The sequence below is a fragment of the Coturnix japonica genome, chromosome 3 (genome assembly GCF_054131305.1).
Source record: "Coturnix japonica strain WE chromosome 3, WE-NBRP24, whole genome shotgun sequence".
In the NCBI taxonomy this organism is placed as follows: domain Eukaryota; kingdom Metazoa; phylum Chordata; class Aves; order Galliformes; family Phasianidae; genus Coturnix; species Coturnix japonica.
The window spans coordinates 63,119,830-63,139,466 of NC_140665.1; the positions used below are offsets into that span (position 1 = coordinate 63,119,830).

A 19,637-nucleotide genomic window follows, 5' to 3' on the forward strand; every position below is an offset into this window, starting at 1 on the left:
GGGGCCGGGCCGCGCCGCGCCGTGTCGGTGGCGGCGACGAGCGATCGTGCCGCCGCCCCTCGGGACGGGGACGTGAGGAAGGGCTGCTGGGGAACGGCTGTGGGGCGGGACGGGGAGTAAACAAGCCCCTGGCCGCGCTCCCGAGGCTGGCCGGCTCCTCGCGGTCGTCCCGCCGCCCTTACCCTTCCCGTGCGCTGAGGGGGAAGGAACGATCCCACCTTTGCCGTCGCTTCTGTCTCTCAGTCTCCTGCTCCCTCCTACCGACCCGTGGCCACGGGGGAAACAAACTTCGTCCCAAAATACGGCTCGGGTTCACAGACCGTGCCTTGTTTTGCGCAAATTCCTCGGCCATTCTCCACGTGGAAAGCAGGAGCTAAAGAAAGCAAAGCCACACCATGAGGTAAGGAAAGCCCAAGTCGTAACACACTCCGCCAAGTAGGTGTCTTCTGTATGAATGATTGGCTCTTGGCATTCATTGGCCTTTAAATTCTTAAGCCTGCATGCTTTGCATCCTCCAAGTGGTTTTAAAATAAACTAATGTTAAAAAGAGTTAAAAATACTGATATGATCCTAACGATGCTCGTTCTATAGAGGCACAGATCTCGCTGCATGCTCCCTTTGTTGCCCATAGAAGCTGTATGCCCCATCCCTGCAGGTGCTCAAGGCCAGGTTGGATGGGGCCCTGGGCAGCTGAGCTGGGGGTGGCAGCCCTGCCCACAGCAGGGAAGTTGGAACTGTACGATCCTTAAAGTCTCTTCCAACCCAAGCCACTTTATGACCCTACGGTTTGTCTCTTTGACCATGCCCACCCAGGTCAAACACAAAGCAATGGTACGTACAACAGCAGCAGAATACAGAAAAAGTAAAAGCCCACAACAAAACTTAGTACAGCTGTATACAATGCATAAGAATCGTCAAAGCAAAGAGAACTTCTGGGTGACTGGCGAAAAACATATGTTCCCCCAGGAATCAGTTTTTATTCTCCATGAAAAGCCCCAAATGTATCTTAAACAATTTAACAAGCAGAAGTTAATGCCCAACATCCTCCAGTGCCTCTGTCCCAAGGCTGTTCTCCAAATGTGGCTGAGCTTTCTTACAGTGAGTTTGGCTTCATCCAGCACCAGGTAACTGTTTGAATAGCTCAGATCGAGCAAACCCTTTCTGGAACCAGATTCGATCTTCAGTACGTTTGCCAACAATGATTAACCTAATTAAACTTTTCAGCTGCATAGAAATAAACAAGGGCAAAATCCAAGACCGAGTCTTAGTGTGGCCGATCAGACAGGTCACGGTTCTACAAGCACTTAACATATATTTCTGTTACTTGGATTCCTCAGATTACTTCAACCCCCTTTGTGAATGATGGGGGGCTGGGACCTCTATGATATATGGTCGGATTTGCTTCTGGCAAGAACCACATTTTTTTCTTCTGTTTTGGATGGTGCTCAGCAAAGCGTAAGGCTAATTCCTTCTCCCTGTGTTTTCCAATATAGTACTTATGTACTACAGCTTCATTTCCCTGTTTTCCCATAAACACTGTCAATTACTCCCCCAGCTTATTAAAAATAAAGAATAGGATTTTTATTTTTTTTTAAACCATTGTGAACATATTAACTTCTGCTTCAGGACATTTTCATCATGGATTCTATTTTATGGTTCTTAAGTGCTGTTTTTCCCTGGGTTAGTGCGAAGTGGCTGTTTTCCCTTTCTCCTCACATTGTTGGGAATGGAGATGCACAAAATCTGACACTCCAACACATATGATTTGTATAAATCTGATGGATGTAATTAATCTGCATGTTCCTTCAGTATTCTCTATCTTACTGAGCTATTTATATTGGCAGGAAAACACAGTTTATGTTATCAAACATTAGGGCAGGTGGGGTTGCATCCAAAGCAAAGGTGGGGGGAAATTTAGTACCGCTTTCTCTTTGGTGCACCGTACTCCTGTCAAAAATGATGTCTCTTCCCTTTTGAGAAAGGTCTCTTGAGATCTCAGCTGTTTCCCTCATAGTTCCCGAGAACAATAAAGAGTCACTCTTCGAGTAAGATCATTTTCAGTCTCCACCTTCCATAGAAAACGTGCTTTGCAAACAGAACGTGGGCAAGATGAACCGCAGTTCAATTTTTAAACATTTTTATCCCAAATAATTCACAATGAAAACATTGGTCTGCAAATCATAGAATCACAAGGTTGGAAAGGACCTACAAGATCATCTAGTCCAACCATCCGCCCATTACCATACCTACAGAAAACCACTAAACCAGATCTCCTAGCTCCTCATCCAGACACCAAATATTTTAATCAAAGAGATGTGGGGTTTTTGTTGCTTGTTTGTTTGTTTGTTTAAGAAAAAGACTACTTGAAAGAAAAAATATATACCTGGTATTATAGACCTGATATTAAGGATAGACCTGAAAGTAAGGCCACCTCTGTGGTTCTGTTATTTGTGCCCTGCATGATCACATGAAAAAAAAAAATGTTACTCATGAAGAAGAAAAACACTACTAGAAATAACAGTAAAACAGACAAAAGTGGGGAAAAGAAAATCAGTGGAGCTGAATCAGCTGAGAAATAAGGATTTCAGACTAAGATGTGAGAAGCATCTTTGTTTTGTCTAAGATTTGTTCTTGCTGATTGTCATTCACTTGCTGTGGTGGTGCTCGGGTTATGCCTGATTTTGAATCAATATATCAATATAGCAAGTGTCCATTCCAGGTAGGAGTTTACCCTGTCCTTTCTGGGCTGTCAGTAGTGCTTTCTGCAGCTCTACCCAACACTCCAGCCAACAACCTAGTAACTATTCACTCCCTTTATCACAAACTAATGGAAATAGACCAGTTCTTCAGTAGCTCTCACCTGCAGCACTCCCTTCTAGCATAAGACACGTTTCAGTTACCAAATACTTAAAAAGACAACACTATTGCCTATATAGTTCATGATATTTCAAGACAGCTTTTCCCAGAAATCATTTTGTCTGTAGGAAATTTCAGACTTATGTAGTATTCTACAAAGGGGACAGAATGGCAAGTCTGTAGAGTACGTATTCAAAGAATTTTATTTTTCCTTCTGTTGAGTAGTTTAGAATTTGCGCTGCACTCAATGAAAAGCGTATGCCTACACATCCAGAAAAGGAGGCCTTTAGTAAAATGCTTATCGTGCCCATCAGAAATGCTCGACCTTTATCACAAATCTTCAACAAGAGGAACAGGAGTAGATGCAAAATCAAGAAATGCTGGCACTACAGGGAGAGGATTATGCAGAATTCTGCAGCCACTTCGAGTAATGCATACACTTAATCATTAAGCCTTTCAGTTGTTTAATTTTCAGCTAGTATTTATAATGCACCTATTCAACAGAAGGATTTGGCCTTAAGTCAGAAAGATGAGATAAACAGGATGACCATTAAAACACAAAAACATGCGCTATCACCGACTGTGTGAAGATCAACATCAGATTAAATCCAGTTCAGTGAGTAGTGTTTATGCATCTCTCAGCCAGACAGGATGTTCTACTGATGTTTCAGGCTGGGCTCCTGCTGAGCAGTGTGAAGCACAGGGATTGCATCTCACTGCGCAAGTAAGTCGGTCACATGTTCAAAGATACAAAGAAGAGACTTGTGTTCTGTGGGGAGCACTGGGAGGGTCAAACCATTGTTTTAGCATTTGATAGTATCTGCAGTAAAAGTTTCCTAAAGGGCTATTATTTGTCGAAATATAGGTCCCCTCCTACTTCACAAATAGCAAGAGTGCTTTCGGTTTTTGTCATTTCTAAAGAAAACGAGTAGTAATAGAGGTGGAAAGAATAGCCTGGCATCTAACTAATGAAGCTGAGAGTAGGCAGTGGTTCTGATTCTCACTCTTATGTTCATCTAAAACAACTTAAAAAGACATTTTCCTCTCTGAGTTTGCCTAAAACATACGTTACGTTTCAGGTCTCAGGGACCTGAGATATAACACACATAAAATTAACTTTGAGTTTTTTCCTTCAGTGATGGGACTTGGCAGGCTGTTATCTGGGACAGTTAAAGCTACTGTTATTGAAGGTAGTTAGGTGAAAGAAAGTAGTAGTCATTAACTTATAAAAGCCCTCTGCCACCTGCAAATCTCCAGTTGCATGAAGCCATGAATTTGATTGAAGTCTTTCAGCATTGAAGTGCTTTGTTCTGCCTCCTAACCAGCTTCACTGTGAGCATCTGATCAGAGCTGGTCATCTACCTATGGTTTGTAAGAGGGAAAAGGAAATTCGAGGGGACAAATCATAGGAATCTACTTCAAACATTAACATTTATGATGAGATAAGTGATATTAAAGGAGACCAGATGAATAGCTTAGGTGTAGGTATGAGAACTCTAGGCATCTAAGATTTGGTAGAGTTAATCCCACCTTCAGATACCAAGTGGAAGATCATCTGAAGATAACTTTTATGCAGATTCCAAAAGTGTAGTTTGTTTTGATCCCATCGCAAAATGAGGAAGCATGAAGAATACATTGTCCTCACCTGATCATTCACCTTTTCCTTGGCAGTGAAATAACCAACACTGTTGGCAACATTCTCATTCAGCTTCAAAGTTAACATCTCTTTCAAATGAGTAGGAACTGCTTCAAGCCATTGTTTTAGGCTGTCTTCAGGCTTGGTTTGATACCACTATGCAGGTCGAGTATTTAAAATTTCATCCATTATCATAGGATCTAAGCACCTCAAAGTTCCTTCCTTTGTTTACACACATTTGATATCTTTCAGACCACCTTTGCAATCTCAAGAACTCAATTTTGCTTTAAACAAGAGTAGGGAGCATCAGAAAAGCAAATATTTTATCAAATAAATCTGATCTGACTGTGGGTTAGCAGCAGATTTTGTTTGCCTGCTCAGTTGCTGCCTCTGCCAATACTCTGCAGCAAGCAACCAAGAACAGAAGTGACACTGATCATGATTGCTTGCTTGTTAAGATTTTCCACGTCTATTCCAAGTAAATGTACTTTGTTTATCACAGTTTTCTTTCTGTCACCTTGAAAGTGCTTTTGTATGCAAGGCTGGAACAAGGGTCAGCAGATGTTGTGGCCTCGTTTCAAGGTATGATTTATAACTCTGTCAGCACTTTACTTACTAGGTAAGCAGAACTATGTATCTGTGTGAGTCAATTCAAATATGAAGACGCATTAAAACTGTTAACAAAGTCTTCTGTGGAAGACTTTGCAAGTTGAAATGATTTCTATAGAGAAATACAAACAGTAGGATTAAAAATGTCATTTTAAGAGTAGCGTAGGTATGCTAAATATATCAAGGAATATTTTTCAGATTAGGTGTGTACGCGGAAAAACCAGATTGTGTTGTTTTAATATGTAAAAGAGATAAATACATAATTTTCCTAAAGGTAAACACACACATAGATCCTGCACTTTCTAGTTATACTCTGACAAATGTCCATCCTTACGAGATGAACAGGGTCACCTTTACCTTAGGTATCACACAGTGTCTTTTATTTTAGTTACAATGTAAAACTTCTATCTATTTATTTATTAATCTAAGTCTTCCCTCTTCCTCTCACTGGGGTAAAATGAAGATCATTTTAATTAAGACTTAGCCATATTTCGTATTAAATTAAACTTCATCTGAAGCTTTCCACTAGAAATCTTTAACACTTCTACTTCCTTCATCTTCTAAGCCCTTAAGAACTTGTCAGTTGCTTGATAATCCAGCACACAGAGCACCATCTTTAAGGGAATAAAAGGTACAACAAATCAGCAATATGATACAAATCCAAACCACTTAACCCACAGGAATGATTCCTAAGCACAAAGGAATTTGATTTATAACAACGTGCAAGCAGCAGTGTCACAGATTCAAAATTCACTGTGATGGTGCGTAGTGCAGGATAATACTGTGCACTGACAAGATCTGGCCATCAAGAGAGTGCTAAGACCTACAGCACTACTGACTAGGCCTGAAAACTGGGCACTGTCTGGTGTATAACACCAAATGTAGGGTGAATTTGTTAGGCAGAATGGCATCGTTCATTATTAAGTCATTCTCAGTTTCCAATATTCAACTGCAAACATATCAGATGGAAAAAGCAGTTTCCTGGCAGTTCGATGGACCCAGCTGTAGTCAGAAGTTAGAGGCACAAACCTGAGGTATCACTTTAGCTTTTGCAGAGACACTGCTATTTTGGGATAACCTGCAAGGGAATCTGTGTGCTTCAGTTTCTTCTCACTTTGCCAGTCCTAGGATGCAGGAGCAATACAAGAGAGCTAGCCTTATTTTTTCTAGCCAAGATGCATGCTTCTTATCAAACTCATTTAAGGAGTATGTATGAGATAGTAACTGGAACCACTAATTGTTACAGGTGGGTTGATTTCTGATCTCTGGGTAGACATCAATTTGTTGCCATTGTGTCCTGTCTTATCCTCGGGCGTTTCAGAGCCTCCCTGCTGCAGACAAAACGGGTGTCACTACCTCTGAATTTCTGCTGTATATTGCCAGGTACAGAGTCTCTACATAACCCCACTCTCACCTCTGTGAGTTTTTTCTGCCCCTTAACCTACACCAGCCTCTCTAATTAGTTGGCAAATACTACCCGCATCTGCTTTGCTGATCCCAATAACATGGTTTCCTAACAACTGTTTTCAGAAACAAGTTTGGTGTTAAAGCAAAGGGCACAACCTTAGCGCAGGAATTCCTTATCCATAAACACAAAAGAGCGATAGATTTATTTGTTTTTAAACAAACTTTTGAACATGGTCCCTATGGTCTGCTCAAACTATTCCCCACCAGCAGCAGATCCCAGGACGCCTTTGAAGCCTGAGGCCAGACAGCCCTCCAGACTTCCTGTCTGACCGCTGATTTCTGGTGCCATGCATGCTCTTTTGCTCAAGGAAACGCTTTCTTTTGTTGACCATGCGTGGTTTCACAGGGCCCTGGCCACTAATCATGCAGATATAGCAGCATTCCTCTGACACTTTATCTCCGATAGCTCAGGAAAGGACCTTCAGTTAAAAGCTGTTAATCACATTCTCAGTCTAGGAATTCACTCTCATTATAGTTTGATTGTATCGGTACAACTGGAAAGTAAAATTTCAGTCGGTCTAAATACCAAGCATTTAAAATTAAACCAGCATTTCTGGGAGGACTCCGAGTTCCACTTCCCACTAATTTCTTTTCTCCCTTCAGCCAAACCTTGAGCCAAGCAAAGCTAGATAAAGCTTGCTTCATATCCTATTTATGCTTCTCAAGGCAAAAAGATCACCAGGGAATGAGTTAAGAAATCTGTTTCCCAGTGCTTGCTCAAAACTTCTGCAGGACAGCTGGGAGCCAGAGCACAAGGGCAGCTCTGAGCTCCTTCTGACCCCTTCCTGTGGAAGGGCACCAACCCACCTCTCTGCAATTGGCTGTACACAGCCATTTCCCTGTGAAAATGAAAGAGGAATCAAGGCAGGGAAAAGGATAACGCTGATTGTGTAACTGTAGTTTGTACATGCTGTACATCATTGCTGAAGTGCTCCCTTTGCTGAGCTGAGAACCTCACTCTAGTTTACATTATTTTGCTACTGCAACCCTTGCTGTGAGCCTGCTCCAGAGATCTGTAATTTATTGCTTATGTTATCTGTACCTGCATGCCCTGTTTTCTGGTTTGTTTGTTTTTTTTTTTCTCCTCGTCATAAAATAAGCAGCTCATTTCCCTGAGACCTGTAACCAACAATATGAAACACACATACACATTAAAATTTCCTTCCATTTCAGCAGCTATCCATACTGATGCATAGCAGGACATATTGATGTGAGAGGAAGCATTCCAGAAACGATGCAGATTTTACATTATCTTTAGACAGGGATCAGGAGGTCCTGCACTGTGTGTTCCAGCAGCATAACAAAGCTAAGTGCTGAGTGTGTAGATCAGAAGAGCGTTTAAGTGCTTTTTGTTTGATGCATAACAGCATTTACTTCACAGGCTCAAAAGCATTGATAGCTGACCTGTCAGTAGGTGATACGAAAGCTGAGCTCAGTGCTTAGAGGTGCTTCTACTCTCAGTGCAGTGTTAGGAGCTCACCTGCTAGAAACTCCTGCGTAAGCTTTAAATGCTGCCTACATGTCCCTTTACCTAATTAGAGATAGTGAGAGCAGGAATTGCCATCTGCCGGCCGAGCCAGGAATGATCTGTGCCTGCAATTCATTTCTTCATCTGTGTGGCTAAATTTGGAAATAGATTTGAGCATAAGAGATGGCATGACGTGGAAGCGGGACAACGCAGCTTGCAGCCAACTCTGCGCACAGTGCATGGTGCTGCTCAGCCTCACTCCAGGAAGGGCTGAGGAAAAAACAGAGAAGGGAATAGGTTTTTGGTGATCTGAGATTCATTGAGGTGTTGATTTAAAAGCAGATAGTCAGCAAAAATGATTGATCTGTTGTGGAAATGTTGTACTTCTGAAGGAAGTTTGGATATTGGGAAACATTTCTTCTCAGGAAGAGTGGTGAGGCAGTGGCACTGGGGGGTGGTGGAATCACCAGGTATCTCCGGGCTGAAAGTTCATTTGGTCATTATTCATTCAGAAGCTATTCCTTATCTTTCAATCATCTTTGTCCTTCTCTGAGACAGTTCTGTTGTAATATTTTCCAAGGTAATGAGGGGTCAGGAATAGCTGAACTGCACACAGCAGCCAGGGTATAGGCACACCTTACATTTATTCAGCAGCTGACTTCTGTGCTCTGTGTAATATTCCTCCTTCCACTCTTATCCTCAGCATTTGGTCTGCTTTCTTTGGTTGGCTTTTTGTGAGTCTTTTTAAGTGTCAGAGTGATTTTTTCACTCTAACATAATCTCAAGGTCTTACTTCTAAATAGCCTTGGTAAGTTCAGAACAAATCTATTAAAATGCTGATGTCAGAACTGTTCATCGCTGGCACTTACAACAGTGAATTCCATTCGACTGGCATTAAAACAGCATTCTCAAAAGGGTCATCTGGATATTCTTGCAGGTGGTGCTGGTCTCTACAACACCAACATATCCATTATTGCCAAACTTTGACAGAGCATTGTATTATCAAAAGCATCAGTCAGTGTTGCCAAGTCACAGGACCTAACAAAGATTCCACAGAATATGGATAAATTCCATTAAAAATATAGAAAGGTCCAACCTAAATCAAATTGCAAACTGTGGAAGAACTTGAATATAGCCAGCAACAGGAAAGAAAACTAGCAGGTTTCAATGACAAAAACCCTTCTTCTATGTACATAAAATAGTGATTTCTAGTAGGCTATTTTCATTAGAAAGCTCACTAGAGAAAAGAGATCCTGAACTTGCTTTTTTTCCTTCTCTAGCAACAGCAGTTCACTAAACAATACTAACAGGCTTATAGAACATTAATAATTATCAAGAAAAATCAAAATAAATTGCTGCATGTCTTAATTAGTCCTTCAGCAACATCTACGATAATGCATATGATCCAAGTACAAAGAAGACAAATTAGCAATGTGATACTGCTTTTGAGTGAGAAGCATTTAAATTAATCAGAACCTCACGGCTTGGGAAATAAATCGATAAGGAAGTTAAGGCCTATTAAGTCATGACTGGCACGAAACAGGCAAAAGGAAACATTTATCTGCTAATTTCCAAGTAGAAGAGCTAAGGGACGTCCAAGAGAAAGACTGAGCATCACGTTTAACCCCAAAATTACTATTTCACTCAACAAAGCAAAATTATGGAACTAGTCAAGAGAAAATATTTAAGATACCAAAATGATAAACTTAACAAACCAATAGACAAAGTCACAAAAGTAATATCTGGTAATGATAAAAAAAAAAAAACAAAACCACAACCCTCAGCAAACAGGAGAGCATCTCCAGCTCAGGAAGTTTATAAACTGCAACTTTTTCTATACTATGAAATAATGGGAGAGGTATTGAAATAGAACTATGCTGAGTTTCTCCCTATTTTCTTACTCTTATCCAAAGCACAGGATGCTTATCCTCATTTGAAATTCCAGGGTGACGCCCAAGCGCAGCTCGGTGCTACCTCAGACAGTGAAGTTTATTTTCCACATCTAAATCTATCTTTGGAAAAGTCCATCTCTAAAACATGTCACATCAGATCAGGAGAACTTTTGATGTGAGTTGAGCACACTCGTGGTTTTGGTCTTGTGACATAAGTGCTGTACTTTGAATTTTCACCTAACTGAAATTTCTTCAAGATATTAGCATTGCTGTGAGCACATTACTTGGAATATAAAGGCACAAAGTGTTCCCATTGCCACAACTCAGCTATCCCCAGGTCTCTTATCCACAGAATTTTCTTTCAGTGAGAAGTTTTGGCTTTTTGTTCTGATTAGAAACGCCGTGAGGTCTGAAAATGTTGTAATTCCCAGAAGTTTCCATTTTCCTCACAGCTCTCTTCTGGTTGCAGACTACAAAATGTCAGTGTGCTTGTGAAAGGAAAGTTCGTATCGCTTACAAACATTCATCCTGTAGATATCGTTGTTTAAACATCTGCTGATCTTTCATGGTCCCACTAAGATCTCTCCCACAGCAGTGAGCTGAGTTGGATTTTCTGCTCCACAGAGCCTAGATGCAGGAATTCCCACATCCCACACCCAATCCATCAATCTAAGACAACAAACCACTTTCATCACACAAGTACTTCTTGGCAAGCGCAAAATACAAAAGAGGAGTAATGATCCTCCAGACAAAAACAGGAACGCTTGCTCTCATTAAGGGTTTCCTTGGGATTTTACTCAGCGCAGCAAGAAACTGCTCAATACTCCTCTGCAACCTGGAACTGCAAGAAAAGCCCTCAAAAGTTAAGATCTGGAGGCACCTTGCCTTTCACCTTCTTGTTTGTTTGAAGGAGAAGCTACCACAAGGAGAGAAAGCCATGCTCAGTCTCTGATGAGTCACGTGTTACTTCAGCCTCTTGGTGAGGACTTTTTGTTTAAGCTGTTATCTACTATGTCTGATTCAACAGCATTCTGGGATCCTTCTCTGCAGAACGCAGGTGTTACTGTCCAACAAGAAATGACTGTAAGCATTCAAAACTTATTCTTGAAGACTGGACTTTGCTGATTTGGTCATGAACAAAATGACCCTTAAGGCAAACCACAGTGAGTCTGCTATAAAGCTGACTGCACCTAGTAAATATGAAGTTGGGGAGTTCTAGTATTTATTTTTTTTAGGTTATCATAAAAGCCTCAGTTTTTGTAAGTGGACCTTTTATGAATGGAACATGACTTGTGATCCTTAGAAATGAATTAAATATATATGATGTGGTGCTCTGATGGACACCCATATGGTTATGTGTGTGTGAAGACAGTTTTCTGTGTGTGACTGATGGGAAAATACATTGAAGATCTGACTCCGGCTTTCATTTTCTAACTGATGATTCCTTCTCACCTGCAGGAAAACACTTCCTGCCATGTGTCAGTTTTCAGACAGCGTTCAACATTGTTTTTGCAGATGTGATCCGCAAATTCTGATTTCTCCTCTTCCCATCTTCCAAGTTCAATGCCCAAGAGAAGACTTGGAAGACCAGAAGGATTCTGATTTCAGTCATCTGGCTTCTGCAACGAGGAAAACACCTCCCTAAAGCCATCTCTTAAAAGTTTGCCTGCTCTTTCTTAGTGCTCATTTGTTTTGCTTACAGAATTAGGCCCATGGAAACTAGCTCTTTACCCACTAGGTTGAAAAGTTCATTCTGTTCTACTTTTTAATAGAACAAAACTTTCCTGTAAGTTCAGCTCCCAGAATCCATCAGGAGGCTCGTCTAGCTGGCTCTGACCAAATGCTGGCACCATTTTAATAAAGCACAATTTTTGACAGGATTTTTCCTTCCCTGCTAGCATTTAATACATTTTTTTTCCTCCAGGCACGCTGGTCAGGTAGCATAAATCTCCTGCCACAACCACGAGGCTCTGAAGGAGCAAACTTTACCCTTGACAGAATCTCATCCACGAGGTCATCCTTTGCACTAGATTTGTCATGCCATGTGCTGAAAAAGCACTTCATCTTCACCTCTTCTTATTGTTCCTTTAACTCTGCTTTTTCCTTCACAGGCAGCTTTGCCTGTATGTGCTTGAACTCTTCAGTCAGCTCACCACAAGCCACACAAGAAGCTTTTTTTCTAGAAATTGACAAAAAAGAAATAACTGCAAACCCTATCAGCAATTAATGATCTCCTGAAAACAGCAAAAGAAGGCTGGTGGAGTCCAAAGGAGAGGTAAAATATTTTTCATAACTGAAGAAAACAACTAAATCTGTCTTCAGAGGAGCTGAGGACCGTGTGAGGAAGCAGTGAAGCTTTCCAAACATAACATACTACCACACAGTTCTCTTGTACTTCTGCTCATGCTCAGACTAGGGCGAGCACAACCTCATATTTTATTCAAGTTCATTAAACAAAAGCATTCAACACAGCTCATAAAGCCTTATTCATAGCACAGCTCCATAGCATCCAGGGACGGAGCAGAGGGGAGAAGAGCCTATTGAAAAAGATCTTTACAGTAGAAAAAACCCTTCCAGCTAAAACAGCAGCCTTATAAGAAGTTCTGTCTGTCAGAAGGGACAGGAGGAGAAAAGGAGACCATTTCACAAAGCTACCTGAATGCTATTTTGGAGATCACCTTAAAACTACCCTGAATAGGCTTCTTCATGTTTATCTACAAGGCACACAGATGAACTAGAGCCTCTCCTAGTGACCAGGGCTGGGTGTAACAGATCTGGAGAGGTAAAGGAAACCATCTAGTTGGCCTCACAGCAGGAAATTCACAGCTTTAGCATTTTACCTTTGATCACAAAGCAAGTTCCTTAGTTGCTACTGCCACATGTATAAAATAATGCCTCCTTCATAGGGAAAGTTGTGGTGAAGCTCAATCACAAGCACAGGTGCCAAAGAACATCACTTTTATAAGGATGGACTCGAAGCCCTGATCAGGGCACCATCCCACAGCTGCACCTTCATAACTCCTTACAGCAGCATCACTGTTCAAGTCCCTTCACACTCTTGTCTATAAGGTGCATTTCTGCAGCCGTTTTAAGAAATATCATTATGCATTACAGAATCAAAGAATTATCAAGGTTGGAAAAGATCTAGAAGATCATCCAGTCCAACCATCACCAATACTTCCCAGCTAAATCATATCCCTCAACACAACATCCAAACGTTTCTTGAACACCCCTATGGTCAGCAACTCCACCACCTCCCTGGGCAACATACTGCTTTACATACATTTACATTACATACTGCTTTAAAAAAGAGAGCCTACAAACAGACCTATTTTCAGGAGAAAAAAAATAATAGAAAGCCAGCATAATATTGGGCTCAAATAACAATAATGTGCAAAGTAGTAGTACTGTGTGCAGTGTGTCAACAGGAGCTGAGTACTATGACCTATTATGAATTAAAAGCTTACTGGTGTTGATTGGTGTGCTGCAGAAGGACTTTGGGAGGGCTTATTAGTACTTTATAGCAAAGTTTCAATTTATTTTTGCATGTTTTTGCAGCAAGCCATCTTAACCTAAACTTCTGGATACAGGACATGCAATGTACTTTTTGCTCATGAGAACCAAAGGAGTTGAACTTTCCTCTTTAGCCACATGGATGTTACAAATATATACTGCTGAAGAGCTTAAGTTTCCTTGTTGCATTGAAAATAGGTTCTAATGCAAAAACATGACGACATGAGAGTGAGGAGACAATTTGCTCATCTCTTTCACCCTACTTCCACTTTTCCTGCCTCTAAATGAGAGAGGAAGTTTTGAACCAATGATTTCAGAAAAACATTAGCAATTTGCACTCAAAACTGAGAAGACACAACTGCTCCTGGACATTTTTAGATAAGGAAACCTGCACTTAGTAAAAGGAGTAACATCTTTATCTGAAAAACAGGCAGGGAGGGATGAGGCATCTGAACTATCTTTTGGTAACAGCAAGCGTTCATCCCCAGTGCACCCATCTACAGCTAACAAAGATAATCACCACTGCAGCCACAATTCCAGAGCACAGAGCAGTAACCCTCCTGCCAAGAACCCAGAGCTGCTATTAATTATTTCATTTCACAGATTTAAAAGAAGGGAGAAATAATGCCAGCACCTGAAGATGCCTAGAATTGAGCTTGGTCCTCAGCACAGAGTCATTTTGCTGCCTTCTCCGTGCCATCAATGTCAGGAAAGAAGAAAACATTTCAAACTGCATTACATCATTTTGTATGTGAACAATTCAGATCTTTGCAGGCAACATGTGAGGGACAACTGAGGGATCAGGCCTAGCCAGCATAGGTTCATGAAAGGCAGGTGCTGCTTGACCAACCTGATCTTCTATGACTGAGCGACCTGCCTGCCTGCTGGATGAGAGAAAGGCTGCTGACATAATCTACCCGGACTTCAGCAAAGCCTTTGACACTATCATAAAGAGCAATGAATAGCTGTCTTAGTTTATCAACATACATCTGCCAAGTTCACTACTCTAAGTAGATGATTCCCTTGCTATTTAGAATGGGTTTAATCTAAATTATTTTTGTCTTCTGCAGTGCCCATAGCTATTTCTTTGTCCATAGAGCACTGAGATCATCCCTGCCTACTGTGGTTTCAATTTCCAGCCTCCTCAGGTAGGTCTCTTAGAAACCTCATGCCTACCTTAAAACACCTTTGTTGGCTCTTCTTGGTTATCATGCATAAATGCATGACAGCAGAGTTACTCTTCCTCTACAGCACCAGTCAGATTCTTTCCTTTGAACATTCATCAGATTAGAATGGAATCCTACACAGGCTTCATATTGAGGTGCCTTGTATCTTCTTTTCCTTTTGTAAGATTTTAGGGAACATGACTTAAGCTACAACCGACATGTTTCCCAGGGATATATCAGCCTCACGCAGAGGTACTTTAGAAATGTCCAAAAGGAAACAAGCTGCACTGGAGACACAGGAAAACTGTTTGCACCACATGTAGTACACATGTCCACATGGATTATATATGTGTTATTATATATAGCTCACATTTTCCCACTTCCTCTTCTTTAATATTGAAAATGTCTCTAACGATTCTGCTCTAGTTTCCTTCAGTTTGATAGCACCTGAAATAAGCAACAGTCCTCAGCCTTTTATTTTTTGCTGGCTGGACAACACAGCAGTCGCTATGGCTGGTGTCTGACTTCCCTCTTTTCAGGCTCTATTCTAACCCTCCCCAGCTACAACCACATTAGTGGGGGAGGGAAACCCATCACAGTCAAACCCAGAAAACACTCAGTGAAAACAAATAAGGTTGCTAAGGAGCAGTCCAGATAAAACTCAAACCCACAAAATCTGGGCAATAAAAAGGAGTTCACACATTGGCCGCAGGCAGACACCACTCATTCCCCTCAGTGCTCGCTCTGTCACGTTGTACTAACACAGACTGAGGTTGTGATCACTGTGATACCTGTGTGGGACTAATTCCCAACAACGTGGGAATTCCAAGAGCCCAGCATATGGCATCACTCTGTATTTACCTGTCTCTCCTCCAACCTTTTTTAAATCACACCATACAAAAAGTGCCAAGTACACTTATAGTGCGGTTAGAATTCATCATGTAACTGCATTGTTACCTTTAATCACAGCAGCCTCATTAGCAATAGCACAGGTGCCAGCACAGCAGCACAGCTGTGCAACATAAGCACACAAACCACAAGGATGCAGAAGGCACCAGTCCCTGCCCCTGCCAGCTCAGCTCAGCACAGGGTGGGCATGACTCCTCATCTGCAGCTCCAGCTCCGCTCTGCAGGTACGGCCTCAGGAAGCACACCTTGCCAGGGGGAAGCTTTTCCTCCAAACCAAACTCATTTCTACAACCCACAAATGAAGCCGTCTCCAGTGCATCACTGGAAGGTAGGGAGATGAAAAAAAGGAGAGGTGAACATGCCAGCTGTGCCTCGCACACACCACAGAGCCCTGGAGGCCACCTTTATGTACTTTCAGACCTACAGAGCGGCAGACACAAGGGGCAATTGTGGTGAGGTCCCTTTTGACAGCTGCCCTTTGAGCACAGCATGTTCTGTTCCCCACGCACACACCTACAGTGCAGCATCTGACAAGTTTCCTCACGCTTTAAAAGACTGTGAGAAAGAAGAACATGTAACTATAAAGTTGTTATATTTAGCCCTCATATCTCCACTTACCTTGAGTCAAACCAGATACTCAAACCACAGCACTGCCTGCTACGCAGAGGTACCATCTTACATGCTGTACAACAGAGATCACATTTGCCGCCCATCTCATGGCTTCATCACTGCTTTGAAGCAAGGCTGATAAGACATGAGGTGAGCTCAGGATGAAACCAAGCTAGCAACTATCTCCTTGCACACTAAGAAACCCACACTGCCCACTATGCACCAAGACAGCACCACTTTGACTATTTGACTAATACAAAGTACTTACCAGAAACTGAACAGATTTCAATCCCCGATAGCAACATAACTTGAAAACAATTTGTATATAAAAAACCAAAAACAGCCTAATGACCTCAAAAAGACCCCACACTTTGAAAGCCCTTTCTTTGTCATGCTGTAAGTTTCATCAAACCAAGTGCAGCAAGAACACCGCATGGCATCTGCACAGCCAGACTTACAGCTCAGCTCTTACACAAGGACTGCAAAGCTGCCCAACGGCTTCCATCCAAGAAGTAGGAGACAAGCAAAAATAAGAAGCTGTCTCCTGATGTGACACTTCAGCTGACCCAACTCTTAAGAGAACTGAATAGAAAAGGAAGTACCAAAGAACAAACTCGCAGCATTGCTGTGTTCATCGTGTACCTAAAGTGCACATATTTATAATATAGAATCCTCCCCAACTCACAAGCATAGACTATGGAGAGAAGCAGCTCTCAAGCAGAGATAAGGGAAGACTCGTACCTTTCACGGCTGCTTCACATACCACAAAATAAAACACGGTAGAGATCCTTAAGATCAGCAAAAATACTAACTTACCTTTGCTCCTTCCATTCTGGGCACAAATCAAGCATCAAAGATCAAAATTCCAACTGTAAAGGTTTCATTTATGCCTAAAGCAAACATCAGGTACTTTGCTACCATGATGATGAACACTGCGAAAACACCTTAATCACTTCTCATTCTGCAAATGGTAAGGAGGGCTTGGTGCAAGTAAACTGGCATTAGACACGTGTCATGAGTTCATACTTTAGAAAGTGGTTTGGAGTTTATTAAAGTATTGCAGTTGTGCATAAACTGAAACACATCAGCAGTAAATGAACACAGAAGTCATGTTACACATATTATGTGTACACACTATGCTGGTCCTGCAAGGAGTTCATAAGATAGGTTGACTGATCAAGGTTTCCCAACATTGTAACCATAAAACTGTTCGGGAAATGAGTCACCTGCTTAACTAGCACATGTTTGCTCATATCAAGAGAATAAATATTCAGCTTTGGAAAACTAAACATGTTACATCTTGTGGTTTCCCCCCTCCCCTTCTAAATAAGCAGGCTCTAAGCTAGAGCTCGATAACTCAATGCTCCCTTCAGAATGACAAATCATAAAAAAACTCAGAAAAATTCCTTTTAATATAAAACTAAATATAAAGGCAGCCAAATCCTTTATGTTTGCCACATTTATATTATAATTTACATTTAAAAACATTAAGATACAAATAGCTTTCCAAGTTGTTCCAGGCCATCACACAGATTTTGTCTTTTTCGGACTAACACCACCATCTTCAGCTGACTTCTCTGCTGGTCTCTTTTTTAACCCCTTCATTTTTCTTGTCTGCAGTTTACTAAGATCTTGTTTCTGCATGTGGATTCGACCATAAGTTGTACCAAACACATCATGGGAGATGTTCTTTTTCTTCTTAGGCTGTAAAGGAAGAACGGCATTAGTACTTCTGAGTACAGAGTGTACTTGTAGCTGTGGTGAGAAGCCAGGCGTGTCTGCCTGTATCATCATCACCAATAAACCACCAAATCAAGTGCCTAAAACCACACATGCACATGATCCCAAGGGATTTACCTTTAGGGCTTTGGGTTGTTTTAAAGATAACTTATAAAGGTCATCTGAAGCTAAATGTGTTCTCCTCATAACCAAATCTAACGAAGGTCCGATATCTTCCAGTTCAATTCTTGGTATTTTACAGCCAGATTTCTTCAGAAGCACCCTAGAAAAGAACAAAAGCAACCAACATTGTCCTTTGGGACAAATATTCATCTGCCTTCTTAAAGGGCAGTTTCAATCTTGCAATTGGGAAGATTATTAAAAACAAACTGCTACTGCTAATTCTATTATTGAGAAAGTTGTCTGCCAATAAATTTATAATTAATTTCCATCACAACATGAACGCACTGAAAATATGATCTCTTTAGCTTTTGTATTTTAAATGGGATTAGAACTCTCATTACAACTCTTAACATTCAATTACACTACCCTAAAAAGCCACACCATTCCAAAAATTCAAAATAGTGCCCTGTGTATTAACAAACAGGGAAAGTACATATACTGCAGTTTACAGCAAAACACTCTGAGCCCTAGGCAAAAAGTCTGCCTTTTCTATTGGTGCTCTTTTGCTGTGTGCGTACTGTTTTTAGTTTGTTTAAGAAAGAGACTGTAGACAGCTTTTTTTGTTACAGGAGAAATCAAAGTCGTACAGAATACACAGGCTTTCAGCACTTGCAGCCCACAGAGGAAAGGCCATGAACTGTGAGAGCAAATGCCAGGTCAGGAAGATGATCTTGTTCTGCATGTTCCTGTTTTCCCTTCTGTATCTCTGACTACAGTGTACTGCCTGCTGTTCTTCAACAGAGTCCTACGACATCAGCCTGACATCAGACTAAGTCTGTGAAGTCTAAAAAGATACTCCAAATTCACCAGTTCCCCAAGTCTAATTTGCAACATATCACCAGTCCAACCATGAGAGAACAGTCCTCCTAGCTAGAAGGAAGAGGAATGAACAAAGAAGGAATGAACACCTTTAGGTCTTCAGTGCTTTCCTTCTGCCACACAAGTTACTCTGAGTTACAGCAGAACACCTCTACATACCATATGTTTTAAATGCAGTTCGCTACTGCTCCAGGCAGTTTAATTACAGAATTACAGGCTAAAATTTGGGAGAGCTTGACAAGTCTACCAGAAAACCAAACATGGATAAAACACACACTCACTTGTAGCTCCTCATGTAAATTTTGCCATCGACAGCTGTGAAATGCAGAACATGTTCTAACCCAGCCAGACGAATGTTGGGCACAGTGGGACCTCTGAAGAAATCTGAAAAGATATTTAAAAGTAAGTGTCTGATTCCTTGACTGAAAACAAAGCCAGGAAATGACTGTAACAAATGGCTCACATCATAATGGAGCCACATGATGGAAGCGATATAAACTCCTCATCTCTGTAGAGATTCTCTTCTGGCATCAAAAAGGGTCTTTGCACAACCAAGTGCATGTAGGAATCCTGAGAGGAACACTTCTCAGAGTTAATTCAGAAGCAATATTCATATACGGGACCTAAGCCCAAGTGCATGGACAAGAACAAATACCCTTTCAGAGCAGTAATTCTGTTTTAGCAATCTGACTGGGATAGCAAAACAGTCTATTCCTCTACATTTTTTAGCTACAAGGTCTTTAAACACACACAGTTTTATGTTTAGGCCAGTTCACATTCAGCTAAGCAGA

General features: G+C 41.3%; 1 protein-coding gene and 1 long non-coding RNA gene across 12 annotated transcripts in view; one reads left to right on the forward strand and one right to left on the reverse strand.

Moving 5' to 3' along the window:
* The window catches only part of LOC107311792 (uncharacterized), a 24,951-nt gene continuing 5,314 nt past the window's right edge, over positions 1-19,637 (forward strand). For 2 of the 8 annotated variants that reach the window (XR_014944851.1, XR_014944852.1), the window contains exons 1-4: positions 1-400; positions 6,348-6,484; positions 14,512-14,589; positions 18,597-18,683. This is a non-coding gene — a long non-coding RNA (uncharacterized LOC107311792). Of the gene's footprint in view, positions 401-4,994; positions 5,075-6,347; positions 6,485-14,511; positions 14,590-18,596; positions 18,684-18,768; positions 19,249-19,637 lie in introns of those variants that run through there. The other 6 variants (XR_014944856.1, XR_014944849.1, XR_014944855.1 and 3 more) reach the window with 6 other exon arrangements.
* Positions 17,141-19,637, reverse strand: part of LOC107311789 (ribosome production factor 2 homolog) — a 13,335-nt gene continuing 10,838 nt past the window's right edge. For all 4 annotated transcript variants that reach the window (XM_085543637.1, XM_085543636.1, XM_015858609.2 and 1 more), the window contains exons 14-16: positions 19,128-19,230; positions 17,983-18,127; positions 17,141-17,829 (exon numbers count right to left, since the gene is read on the reverse strand). In XM_085543637.1, coding sequence (XP_085399763.1) covers positions 17,650-17,829; positions 17,983-18,127; positions 19,128-19,230 — 428 coding nt within the window. In that variant the 3' untranslated portion in view covers positions 17,141-17,649. The remainder of the gene's footprint in view (positions 17,830-17,982; positions 18,128-19,127; positions 19,231-19,637) is intronic.